This window comes from Crocuta crocuta, unplaced genomic scaffold (assembly GCF_008692635.1).
Source record: "Crocuta crocuta isolate KB4526 unplaced genomic scaffold, BGI_CrCroc_1.0 scaffold258, whole genome shotgun sequence".
NCBI classification, from domain to species: Eukaryota; Metazoa; Chordata; class Mammalia; order Carnivora; family Hyaenidae; genus Crocuta; species Crocuta crocuta.
The window spans coordinates 1563482-1576716 of record NW_027532842.1 but is presented as its reverse complement, the minus strand read 5'-3'; the positions used below and the strand labels follow the sequence as shown (position 1 = coordinate 1576716).

Genomic DNA, 13235 nt, shown 5'->3' with positions numbered 1-13235 from the left:
TGGGGGGAGGAGAGGTGGGACCCATCATTCTGGGAACCCACCCCTCAGCCCCCCTGGGGAGAGTGGAGCCAGGACCTGCCCTCCACTCTACTCCCCCAGGTACCCAATGGCTATGTTAGGAAGTTGAGGGGAGTTTTTCTCCCAGAAAAGCTGGCAAAATTCCTTCCCTCTGATGGAGGGTTGCCAGATAAAATACAGGATGCCCAGTTTAATTTGAATTATAAGTAAGTGAATTTTTTAGCATAAATATATCCCATGTTAATACTGACACTTAGAAAAAGAAAGGGGGTTCATCCGGAATTCAGCCTTAACTCAAGGTCCTATATTTTGTTGTTGTGTTGCTACATCTGGCAGCCTTACTCTAGCATTTTTCTAAAATGCCTTTTCTGCTTTTAAAACCACTTTGCTCACTTCCTACACAAGAATTCCTTCCCGCCCCCACCCCCCACTCTCCGTGGACACAGGGGAGACCTGTGAATCCTGACCTGTCTGTTGAATGAAGTCATCTAGTAGTAGTGTTAGTAGTAGTGTTAAAGCCAATGTTGAATCTACTCTTTTTACTCCATGAGCTCCCTTTGGGGGATGGGCCGGTAGCATCCTCCAGACCCATCAGTGGATGACGGCCTTACCTCTCTCATTCCCCAGGGAGCTGGGTTTCTCGCAGCATTTCCCCGGGGAGAGCCTGGGCATCTGGATCGGGGAAGGCTGGGAGTGTGCTCATGCTCACACTGGGGGGTCTCCTGGGAAGCCTGTTATGGGGGGCGTGACTGAATGGGATGCACACCGGGCNCTGGATCGGGGAAGGCTGGGAGTGTGCTCATGCTCACACTGGGGGGGTCACCTGGGAAGCCTGTTATGGGGGGCGTGACTGAACGGGATGCACACCGGGCTCTCCTCTGCTGAGCAGCTCTTGCTCCTATCGTTGTAGATTGCACTGGCTCCCTATCAGCACTTGGAAGAAGACATGAAGAGTTTGAAGCAGGTATTGGAGATGAAGAACCAGCAAATACACCAGCAGGAAAAGAAGATTATTGAGCTAGAAAAACTGGTGAGTCAGCCTGTGTCCTGGGGAGTGCCCCAGTAACCTGAGGGGTATGCAGACGGTGGGCCCTTCCCTGTCCTTTGCTTTCTCCCGAGCAGAAATGCCACGGTTAGCCTCCAGGCCTTTCTTAGGAAGCCAGGAGCTTATTTATTCATTTATTTTGAGGGGAGGGTGGGGCAGGGGCAGAGAGAGAAGGGAAGAGAGAACCCAAAGCAGGCTCTGCGCTGATAGCAGTGAGCCCAACTTGGGGCTCAAACTCACAAACCACAGGATCGCAACCTGAGCCGAAGTTGGATGCTCAAGGGCCTGAGCCACCCAGGTGCCCCTGGGAAGCCGGGAGTTCTAATAAGGGATCTGAAGCGGCTTCAGTTTGTACAATCGGAGAGCCCTCCTGATTGCCCACCTCGGTACCCCATCCGTCCTCTCCCCTCCCTGGGGGGGTGCTACTCTCTCCCTCCTCCCTGGGGGGATGGGTGGCCAGCCAGCATCAATGGAACATTCCCGATGTGTGCCAGGCACTGCGCACTTTACATATGTTTGTTCTTTAACCCCCACCCCCCACCCCGACAGCAAGGTGCTCTTGGGAGCCTCATTTCCTAGACGCATATGCAGACAGAGACCTAGGAAGAGGGTGTATCTCACTCAGAGCCCATAAGTGGCCGCCCAGGTGGGAGCCCTGACCCCCGGTCCCTGCTCTGCAGCCCTCCTCCTCCCCCTTCAGCCCAGCTCCCATGGAGCTAGCGAAGGGGCCCCCCTAGATAACAGAGCACCCCAGAGCTCCCCCCCTCCGCTGCAGGCACAAGGGTCATATGACAGCTAGAGCCCGAGACCGTCCTCGAGTCACTAGCAGCGTGTGCCTAAGGAGACGGCATCTCGAGGTGGAAGTTGGCCTCACGGTCTCAGATCAATGGTTTTCCTTTTGTATTGTTGTATATTCACAGTGGACTTTGATGCTACAAAGAGAAGACACATGCATTATAAAAAAGTAGAAGATGAACACAAATAAGAAAATTAAAATGTACTTCCAGCCACTGCTAACACCTCCCAGAGTGTTTTTCTCTGCACAGCGTGTGCGCCCCACACACGCGCCCACGTTCCTATGCCGCTTCCAGCGAGCAGACATTTAACTTGCCATCTCGGTGACTGACCATCTCATCTGACCTTGAAAGTTCCCCGTTTGTCTCTGAAATATCCTGAGGCTGGTTTTCCCACACCGGGAGCTGGTCGAGGACTCCGTGTGGTGTTTGGTCACCATGTTCTCTCTATCCAGCACCTCTGCCCCTTGAGACGTCTCTCACTGCTCAGCGTAGGATGGGGGCAGACTGGGGTGTGACTGTCCACAGCCAGCATCCTGGGTAATGGTGACCACGTGGCTCCCCTCCCAGCCCGGCCCACAGAGAGACCCACCGCCCCCCGCGTCCAGGCTGGGCCATCCGCATTCAGCTGTCTGGTCACCCGCAAGCTTCAGGATTTACTTGGCTGTTCCCAGCCATGTTCCAGGCATTCTTCTCCTTCTAGAATCCTTTCGGCATAAAAAAAAAAAGGACAAATTTAGTCACTTCCCATTTCTTGGGAGCAAAGATGCAGCTGAAGGAAAGTGCAGGGCTATAGAGCTACGACAGAGGTCAGCCCTTCGGCTCAGCTCCCAGCCCCGTTCATGGGAGGGGACAGTTCTCTCCCGAGATTCACTAGCCAACAGTGAATTTGTCATTTTCTTTTCAAAAAATAATTTATTTCTAAATTTACCTTAGACTGGTACTGTACTTCCGCAAGGCCCCGGTGGGACACACGGACAGAGAAAAAGGCGTAAATTGCCGGGGAATGATAACCACGGATGATGTTATTTTCTGAGAATGTACCGAGCGGTCTCGGGCTTTGGGTTCCTGGCTGCCAGTACCCTCAGAAGGAAGAACTGTGTGCATGTTATTTATGTTTCCACCCCTCCATTCGTTCCGAACGTCGTAGTGTGCAAACGCTCCAGGCCAGGGATGCTGATGTAGTGCTGTTGGCCCACCAGGAAGAACCAGGGGGCCCATCAGCCAAAGCAGGGCCTGGTGGTGGTCACAGCTTCTCTCTGACAACAGGGACACTCACCATCAGAGATGTCTTCCACACAGGAACCTGACGTACACGCGCGCGCACGCGCACAGACACACACACAAACACACAAACTGTTCATATCTAAAATATGAGTAACAGTAATACTTTGACTACGTATGGGTTGCACTCTGGTATTTTCTGTTCTGTTTCATTTTGTTTAAAAGAGACACGCTGCTGACGTCCCTCTAACTTGATTTCGTAATCGCTAAGGCAGCGCACACTGTGGTTTGCAAAGCACCGTTCTTGATGACCCTCCAAAGCCCGGAAGCCTTGCTGAGAACCTCTTAACGCTGCATCTTTTTTAGGCGGAGAAAAACATTATCCTAGAAGAAAAGATCCAGGTTCTCCAGCAGCAGAATGAAGACCTCAAAGCAAGGATTGACCAGAACACCGTGGTCACAAGGTAGGGGGGCCTGGGCATCTGAGCTTAACAAACCATGTGTCACCTACAACGTGCCTTTGCTCTAGAGCTTCTCTGAGGGCTCTGTTCATACCCCTGCATCTAATTTACCTCACTCCCCCAACCTGTGTGGCTTCCCCACCCAGGTTCTTCGCATTTCTTGTGTCAAGAGAACAAATTACGCCACCATGCACACTACCTGGCCTGTGCCCTGGCTCTGCATATTCATTGTCCCCACCTTGGGGGAAATGAGTGAAATTGGCAGAAATCTGCGGCAGGGGTCTCCACACAGTGGAGACATGGAGGGCTGCTTTCTGGGGGTTTTGGAGAGAGTCACCAGCTGAGTGTCCCCAGGCAAAAGAGAAAAGCCACGGAAGCTGACGCCAAGCTGCATTGGCCGAGTGGTACAGATCCATGCGGGGCCCTCAGCTGCCGAGCTGTTCTGGGCTGGCCTGGCCAGCGGACGGCAGGGAGTAACGAAGCTAGAGTGAAGCCGTGTAGCCGAATGCAGCTACTCGGAGTAGTAGCGTTCCCAGCTCAGTCCCCTACTCTGAGGAGCTCCAGCTTTCCAGGAAGGATGTGGAATGAAGCAGGGTTTGGGCTCGATCGGCCAACTGGACATTACAGGCATACCTTGGGGACACTGTAGTTTCCTTTCCAGGCCACCACAAGGAAGCAAGTATCGTAATGAAGCAATCACCTGAATTTTTTCCCAATCAAATGAATGGTTTCTCAAGAAATGTAAAAGTGAAGTTTACACTCTCCTCTAGTCTATTAAGTGAAATACCATTGTGTCCAAAAAAAACTGGACACACCTTAATGTAAAAATACTGTATTGCTAAAAAAATGCAAACCAGCATCTAACGGTTCAGAGAGCCGTAACCCTGGTGTGGGGGAGGGTCTTGGCACACTGGCTACTGACGGTCAGGGTGGCGGCGCTGGAGGCTGGAGTGACTGTGGCAATTTCTTAAAACGATAAAGTTCGCTACGTCACTGGCCTGTTCCTTTCACGAGTGATTGCTCTGTAGCGCGTGACGCCGTGTGAGAGCGTTTCACCCACGATAGAACTTCTTTCACAACTGGAGTCAGTCCTCTCAGTCCCTTCTGCTGCTTTATCCACTACGTCTGTGTGACATTCCAAATCCTGTGTTGTCATTTCAACCACCTTCACGGCATCTTGATCAGGAGCAGATTCCGTGTCGAGAAACCATGTTCTTTGCTCAGCCGTGAGACGCGGTCCTCACCCAATCACGTGCCATCACGAGATCACAGCCACGCTGTCCACCTCCAGGCCCCCCTTCTCATTCTGGTTCTCTCCCTGTTTCCACCACATCCTCCGTGACCACCTCCACGAACGTCCTGAACCCCCCAAAGTCATCCCCAAAGGGTGGGAATCTACTTCTTCCAAACGCCTGCAAATGTTGATATTTTGACCTCTTCCCATGAATCGTGACTGTCCTGAGTGGCGTCCAGAATGGTGAATCCTTTCCAGAAGGTTTTCACCTGATTTTGCCCAGATCCATCAGAAGAATCCCTCTCTGTGGCAGCTATAGCCTTACAAAACATATTCCTTAAAGAATGAGACTGGAAAGTCAAAATTACTTCTTGATCCATGGACTGCAGAACGGATGTTGTGGTAGCAGGCATTGAGAACAACATGAATCTTGTTCTACATCTCCATCAGAGCTCTTGGGTGACCAAGTACGTTGTCAATGGGCAGTAATATTTTGAAAGGAATCGTTTTTCTGAGAAGTAGATCTCAACAGTGGGCTTCAAATATTCAGCAAACCACACTATAAACAGATGGGCTGTCATCTGGGCTTTGTTGTTCCATTTATAAAGCACAGAGTGGATTTAGCATAATTCCAAAGGGCCCCAGGATTTTCGGAATGGTCAGTGAGCACTGGCTTCAGCTTCAGTCATCAGCTGCGTTAGCCTCTTACGAGAAAGTCGTCTGTTCTTTGAGGCTGTGAAACCAGGCACTGACTTCTCCCTAGCTCTGCAAGTCCTTCCGATAGAAGGCTGTTGAAAACCCATCATGTAGTGTAGCCACCTTCCAACTTGCTACAGCTTCTCCATCAGCACTTGCTGTTTCACCTTGAACTTCTAGGTTATGGAGACGACTTCTTTCATAAACCTCATGAAGCAACCTCCACAGCCTCGGACTTTTCTTCTACAGCTTCCTCACATCTCTCTGCTTCATAGAATTGAAGAGTCAGGGCCTTGCTCTGGAGTAGGCTCAGCTTAAGGGAATGCTGTGGCTGGAATGATCTGTTCAGACCACTCACACTTTCTCCACATNTGCTCTGGAGTAGGCTCAGCTTAAGGGAATGCTGTGGCTGGAATGATCTCCTGTTCAGACCACTCACACTTTCTCCACACCAGCAATAAGGCTGTTTCACTTTCTTATCGTTTGTGTGTCCACTGGAAGAGCACTTCTAATGTCCTTCAAGAACTTTCCCTTTGCAGTCACGTGTTGGCTGCCTGTTTGCTGCAAGAGGCCCCAGCTCTCAGCCTGTTGAGGCTTTCAACATGCCTTCCTCACTACGCTTCTGACTTTCGAGGGAGAAATGTGTTACTCTCCCTTTCACATGAATGCTTAGAGGCCATTGGAGGCTTATTGTCTAGTCTAAGTTCAATATCGTTGTGTCTTAGGGAACCGGGACGCCCAAGGAGAGGAAGAGAGATGGGGAATGTCTGGCTGGTGGATAGAACAGTCAGAACACACACAACAGTAATTGATTAAGTTTGCCATCTTACAGGGGTGTGGTTTGTCAGCCCCCCCAAATGATTAAAGTAGTGACATTAATAATCACTGATCGCAGAACAGTATAACAAATAGAACAATAATGAAAACGTGTGAAATATTGAGAAAATTACCAAAATGTGACTCAGAGATGTGAAGTACTAAGCGAATGGTACTGGGAGAATGGCCTGATAGCCTGGCTCCACCAAGGGCTGCCACAGACCTCCAGCTTCTAAGAAGCACATTCTGCAAAGTGCAGTGAAACAAAACACAATAAAACGAAGCGTGCCTGCGTTTTGTCCCTGAGGACAGAGCCCCTCTGTGAGACCCTGGGCCTGCGCCCGCCCACCACCACACGAAGCTCCCCACTGCATCCGCATGTGGCCCCCCGCCCACCCCTGTGATACACACTCATGCACATACATGTGCATGCTCGTGCTTCCTGTCACACATGTGCACACACACGTGCACACTCTCAGACTTAGCTCCACATGCATACACACTCTTGTGTGCACACCCCCTCACAGGTCACACACACACACACACACACACACTCCACAGCCGAGCTCCTGGTGCTGGCATTTCATTCCCTCCAGAGGCACACAGGAGACACTGTGCCAGGGAACAGGTCTGTCACCTCCCCTTCAGCAGGGGCAGCAAGACCGCACTGCTGACAGCCTGAGCGGGGGGAGCCAGAGCCTCTGCCCCACCCCAGCAACCTGTCCCTTGCCTCCCCTGCAAATCACAAAGGCGCCCCAGTCCAAAGAGCAAGTCCAGGCTTTATCCGAGCGAGCGGACTTCCCAGGCTCGCTCCATCCGGCCACAAAACGCCTGCGTACTTACCCCTGTCAGATCCTCAAAGGCACCGTCATTTTTTAAAAATGCCACAAAGCAAGCAGCTCGCACTTCCTAACGGACGGCACGGACCGCATGGATTCCGTCCTCATTTCGCGTCCCTCGTCAGCACACGGTCCCTGAGCACCTGCTGTGGCCGGACACCAGGGATGCCGGGACTCAAAGGGCACCTTGTCCGGCAGGCAGGCCGACACGCGGCCGAGCGCTCACAGCACGGGGCGGCAGCTGCTGTCACAGAGACCCAGGCCAGGGCCGCGGAGACCAGAGGCGCTGCGCCTGTGCTGCCCTTGTTGAGTGCCACACCCCTGGGCGGCACACCCACACCGCCCCCGCCCCTCTCCGTCCTCCTCGGCCTTGGCCTTGGCCTTGGCTCTGCCCACCGGACAGCCAGCGCCTCCCCCGACTGGGCGGAGGGACTGTGAGCCACCTGTGTGTCGGCCTAGAGACTCTGGGAAGAGATGTGTCCGTGGGATGAGTGGAAATCACGTCTCAACGCAAGGTTCTTGGTCCCTGGGGGCCCACTTGTCCCTGTCCCCTCCCCCACGGGCAGCTACAGCCTCCTCGCTTGCCTCGAACCCACCGGCCTGGAGATTCTCCAGGTAAGTGCCTTCCAGCCTGATTGCTACCTGACTGTCTCTTATTCTCCTCCCACAGACAACTGTCGGAGGAAAACGCCAATCTCCAGGAATACGTCGAGAAAGAAACCCAGGAGAAGAAGAGATTGAGCCGCACCAACGAAGAGCTGCTTTGGAAGCTCCAAACCGGGGACCCAACCAGCCCTGTTAAACTCTCCCCCACGTCCCCTGTGTACCGTGGCTCCTCCTCGGGGCCCTCCTCTCCCGCCAGAGTCGGCACGACGCCCAGATGACGCGCCACCACCACGCCGCCTGCGGGAGCTGTGACTCCTGCCCGCCCAGGCCTTCTACCTGGAGGGAGTGGTGACCAGGGGGCCGGCCGGGGGGGTCGCCGGCCCTGCGCGCATGCTCAGTAGCTGCCTAGCTGCATCCTAAGCAAAGTCCTCCTCTGACCCTCATGTAAGACTGCCCTGGTGTTGGCACTTAGGAAAGTGTGACCGGTAGTGTCTGATGTGCAAACGTTTGACCATAGTTAGAGCCGAGAGAAAGAAAGAAACTCCAGTTGGTCTTGAGCAATGAACTTTCACTGCAGAATTTCAGGTTAGTTACAAATAGCTCAGTTTTGGATCTACATTGAATAACCATTGTGTACTGCACCGATATGTGTGTATATTTAGATACACGTATATACACATGCAGCGGTCCCGAATTGCGTTTTTTATACCACGAAGTGCTGACATATTTTGGTGAAGGTCAGCAGTTTTCTAACTTGTGCCTAAGAATTATTGGGAAATGAAAATGCATTTCTATCTAGCTTCCCAGGAATATTTCTACCCAAAATAGAAAAAGGAAAAAAAAAAAAGATACAGAGAAGAAGCGCCTTTCAACCTACCACCAAGTGGTAACTCTATTTAACACAAACACCAGCGATTTGTGAACGGTAACTGCCTTCGGAACAGTCAGCTTCTTAGCATGATGTGAGGTCACTATTATTCCATTCACAAGTTTTAATTGTTAATGCTCCTGTCGTGAGTGGTGAAGGGAGAAGGGTGGGAGACCCCGAGGGCTTTAGCCGTTTCACAGACGACACTCACGACAGTGAATCATCCAGTCTTGTAAACACAGGTTTTGCTTTTTACCCAAGTGGCATCTTGGAATCTGTCATGAAGCTATTGGCCCCTTGGGAAAGTGTGGAAGAGCATGACCTTCTAGAGGGAGGGGGAGGATGACTTTGGAGTTGACCAAGCCCATCCACACTCCATCCTCCGGAAGGGACCCTGCTAATAGGATCTGTATTTCGACTCAGCACGGAGTAGGAGAGCGTCCGTCCTCCGACACCCACACAGGCTGCTCTGATGGGACTGTCTAAAGGGCCAACCCACCAAACTACGACCCTCCGGCCCCCATTTCATAGGCCAGCCCCTATCAGTTTGGTTCTGTAACTCACCCCCGTCACTGTGCGTTGAGACTCAGGGGCTCTTGCAAGAGCTTCCAGAAAACCAACTCTTCCCTCCTGGGGGATCAGTTCCAAGCTGTGCTAGCTAGATCACCACATGACCTCCCGCGCAGCCAGGTGTGCTTTCTGCCGGACGACCGAGTGGTACCACGGCTGGCAGCAGCCCCTTCTCAGGCCCCAGAGGAGCCCCCCCGACACAGCCAGCCCCAGCAGTCCTGGCTCCTGGACTGGCGTCTGGGTCGGAAATGGTAGACGTAGACTGTACAAGCTACCCCTGTATGTGCTGTGCAGCATGACACACAAAGAAAGACGTAGTTTTAACGGTTCATATGGTGACGACCATGACGCCTTTGTTTCCAGTTCGTGACAAAGACCCTACGCTTTCTCCCGATGGCCCCTCAAAATCGTCCCGGGCACAGGGCTGCCTCTGAGCATGTCCGAGGCGAGCAGACCCATGCAAGGACGCTCCGAGCCGGGAAGAAATGGCCCACAGCAGGGCCTGCCTGGCCCGCACGTGGCCAGGCTGCAGACACGCCTGTGTGCGGCCCTGGCACGAATCCGGGCTTGCTGGCCTCGGGCCCATCTCATTTCTAGCAAACCTCCAAGGGTCTCAGCCCATCCTGGGGACATGCACAATGGACACCCATTGAAGAAACATTTCTTTTTTTCCTTTTAGTGGCTCTGCATGACGTTATGATACTGAGTTGGGCATCCCGTTAGAGTAGATCATGCCGCGTTGACTGAACACACAATTACTTATTCTGTTAGCAGGCACCACCTGCAGAGAATCACTCGGCAGCCTCCCGGCCCTGCCCGTCAGGAGCGGCTTCCTTCACGACACCTGCTGAATGCAGTCACACAGCAATACACATTTCAGTGTTCCGTTAGAATGTGCAACAGTGTGGTAGCCTACCGAGAAGTTGTAGTGACATTAGAGCTCCGTAATCCCTCACTAGGTGGACCAGAGCTTTGCCCTGACCAGCCCTGACCTCGGGTCCTTGAGCGAATTCCCGCATTGCTCTGGCTTCGCTCCTTCGTCATGGACACCCGTCACGTGTTGCTCGTATCCTGAAATGTGGGGGTCGGCAGCCACGATGCTCCCTCCTCACCCCCCTCCCCACCGTTAGGACTTGGACCTCCCTTGACCTGAAATTCTCCCTGGCATCTGCATACAGATGCTGCAGCCTCCCCACCCACCTCCGACCCACCAAACCTCACCAGCCTCTTCACCTGGTGTTTGGGAGACATGTCCGTGCCCTCGCACCCACCCCTGCCCACCACAAGCTGGACAAGGTTGGGGGGGGGGGCATCAGGGAAGGGGAGGGGGCTGACGGGCTGGCACACTTGGTGATTATTTGACTGGGGCCACACATGATTTATCTGGCCCCTGCAGTTTCTGTGTTGCATATTTGTGTTTGAAGCATATTAAAATTACCTTGAGGGACCTTCTGTGATATGCACTTGATGTAACCACTAGCCCGCTCAGGCTTCAGGAAACCCAGGCTGGGGGTCCGAGGCAGAGACCTGTTTTGCAGCCTGGGTTCCTTTTCTGCGTGTGCCAGGGTCCACTGATCATCACCGGGAGCCCCTCTCCCCAGGCGCAGCAGGTCCAGGGGCCCCGTAGCAGCCTTCCAGCCCAGATCTCCAGCAGCCCTGCCCTGGGCTTTAGAGCTCGGAGGCTCTGCTCTGGAAGGCCGTCTTCAGTAGCCTGGGATAGGCTGGAGTGGGTTGGAAAAGGGACACAAAAGACTGAGTACAGTCCCCTCACCACTGATTTCAGATTCAGACTGAGACAGGTGCATGCGTCCACCCGTTGAGAGCTTGACATGTCCTAAATCCCATCCAGTTTTATCTAGATCATCACAGACGTTTCTCTTGAGTGGCAATGTCCACTTCCTTATCCTGAGCAATTCCTTATCCTGAGCTTTTGGCCCCAGGGCAGGACCCAGGACCCAGGAAAGTTCTGTATCTCTCTCTGTANCCCTGGAAACCCCCCCCCCCCCGCCCCAGGGCAGCCAGGACACTCCCATTTCATCCTGAGCGCGCTTGCCCCCAACCCCTCCCCCACCGGCCTCAGGTTGGCCAGCCTGACCCTGGAGTGTCCACAGGGACCTGCCCCTTCTTGGGGCCACAAGGGGGACCCCCAGGGTGGCCAGCTCCCCACGGTGGTTTTGGAGGGCATACGGCAGTGTTAGCTATTTGGAGAGACCTCAAGGCTGCCCTCCTGAACAGGCGCTGAACACAAGACTTCTTGCAGGTGATAAATCACCTCGAGTCACTCAGAGACCTGAGCGGGACACCACAGACCCCCTCGGGAATCACCCATGCTTCCGGACTCTTGATGGCAACTACCTATTTATTACTGATTCACTTGTCAACCTGTCCTGACCTGTCAGTTTCTTTCGGGGTGCCTTGTGTCCTCCCCTTTTATAATAACCACTTCCCAGTGTCCTTGCCCTTACATGCGAGGTAAACAAGGCACACGTCAGCACCTCCACGTAACAGCAGAGGGAACTGGCAACTCGGCCCCTGGCACGTGTAGGAGAGGTTAGTGCTGGCTTCCTTCTGTCTGCAGGGAACTCCACCACCTCCCGCAGGTAATTTGCAGCAGGCAGAGACCTTTGAAGTGATCCCTCCGTCACCTGTGTGCCAAGGGCCCTTATACAGCCTCCTGCCCTTGCATGGGAGACGCGGGTCATCTCCCAGAGAAGGGAGTGAGGGAAGCGTTCAAGTTGGGGAGAAACCTCAAAGCTGAGTACTTCCCACCTGCTGTTGGAGCCGAATGCTGTTCTCAGGGCTGGTGCCGCATCGTGCAGCATCAGTGCCCGGCCACCAGGCAATGACTCGAGGACCACAGCCGGTCACTGCATCTGTGAGCATCAGGAGTCAGAGTCCCGTCCTCTGGAGACTTTGGGTCCAACATTAAAAAAAAAAAAAAAATCAGAAAGGCTGGTAGGTTGTCCCGGTTGTTAAGACAAAGGGAGTTAATTCACTTAGGTTTGCTAAACCGCTTATTTAGAAGCCAGGTTGCCTCTCTTAAACTTCTTGCGGCAAAAACAAGAACAGCTGGGGTTTCTGAACACCAAGGTCAATTCTTCCCGCTCAGCATGGAGGGAAGATGCGCTCAGAAGGTGCAGGTGCGTTTTGCCTCACTCACCACGTGTGCAAGTTTCGCCGGTGCGGGCACCGAGGGGGATGGGATGGTGTGCAGCTCTAAGCGGGGACCACCGTGCTGCACGTGACCGAGGGCCCCGCAGGCTGCGGGCTGGCGAGGGGTTCTGGAGGAGTCCTCGTGCTGCCGCGCCCAGCTGTTTGGAGGCTGCTTCTGATTCACCGGAAGTGCGTCCTAACCAGACCGCGCGAGGGATTACTGGCTCCAGGTGGCTCCCCCTCCGGCCTCCCCGGACGGGAATCCCGAGCGGGCCCAGGGCTTTCTGAGAAATGACTGCCAGCTGGTTGGGGACTCCTCGGGCCGCTCGCCCGGCGCCGTGTAGGCCGCTAGGTGGCGCCGAGGGAACGGGGCTCCGCCTAGCGCTCCCAGAGGTGGCCGCGAGGCGACTGACGGAGCGGGAGGGGACCTGCCCACGTGGCGTTCCCCGCGTGCGCCGCCCCGGGCCACTCCTGCGCTGGGCTCACCGGCCGACTGCAGAGCCTTTAACGGAGGGACCGCTCTCCGGGAGTCTCGTGGGGGATGACAAAGGGGACTGCCGCCTGCCCCCACGCGGCGCGTCCAAGCTCCGCGGCCTGGTGCGGGGTGTGGCGGACGACAGGAGATGGTCCGAGTATCACAGCAGCCAAGATACTCCTGGGAAACCAGCAGCGGCTACCTTGCCCTTGACTCCTAGGGCCCAGGGTGTCCGCTGAGAAAATGCCAAGGCTGGGCCGTGTCTTCCCCGGGCAGCACACCTCCCAGCATCGTGGTGTGAGAGCTACGGCCCCTGGACTGAATCTGTCTCCTGGGCAAGAAAGTGCTTCCTTCCGCAGCGGGGGAGTGGGGGACAAAGGGGCAATTACTGGGCCAGCTACAACCCTCCCCCAGCCCCTCCTCCCTGACAGACGCG

General features: G+C 54.3%; 1 protein-coding gene across 4 annotated transcripts in view; it reads left to right on the top strand.

The window, feature by feature from the left end:
• Positions 1 to 8856, top strand: part of MTUS2 (microtubule associated scaffold protein 2) — a 376214-nt gene extending 367358 nt beyond the window's left edge. For all 4 annotated transcript variants that reach the window (XM_077745435.1, XM_077745433.1, XM_077745434.1 and 1 more), the window contains 3 exons: positions 929 to 1048; positions 3448 to 3545; positions 7798 to 8856. In XM_077745435.1, the coding sequence (XP_077601561.1) occupies positions 929 to 1048; positions 3448 to 3545; positions 7798 to 8011 (432 nt within the window). In that variant the 3' untranslated portion in view covers positions 8012 to 8856. The remainder of the gene's footprint in view (positions 1 to 928; positions 1049 to 3447; positions 3546 to 7797) is intronic.
• Positions 8857 to 13235: the final 4379 nt, after the last annotated feature.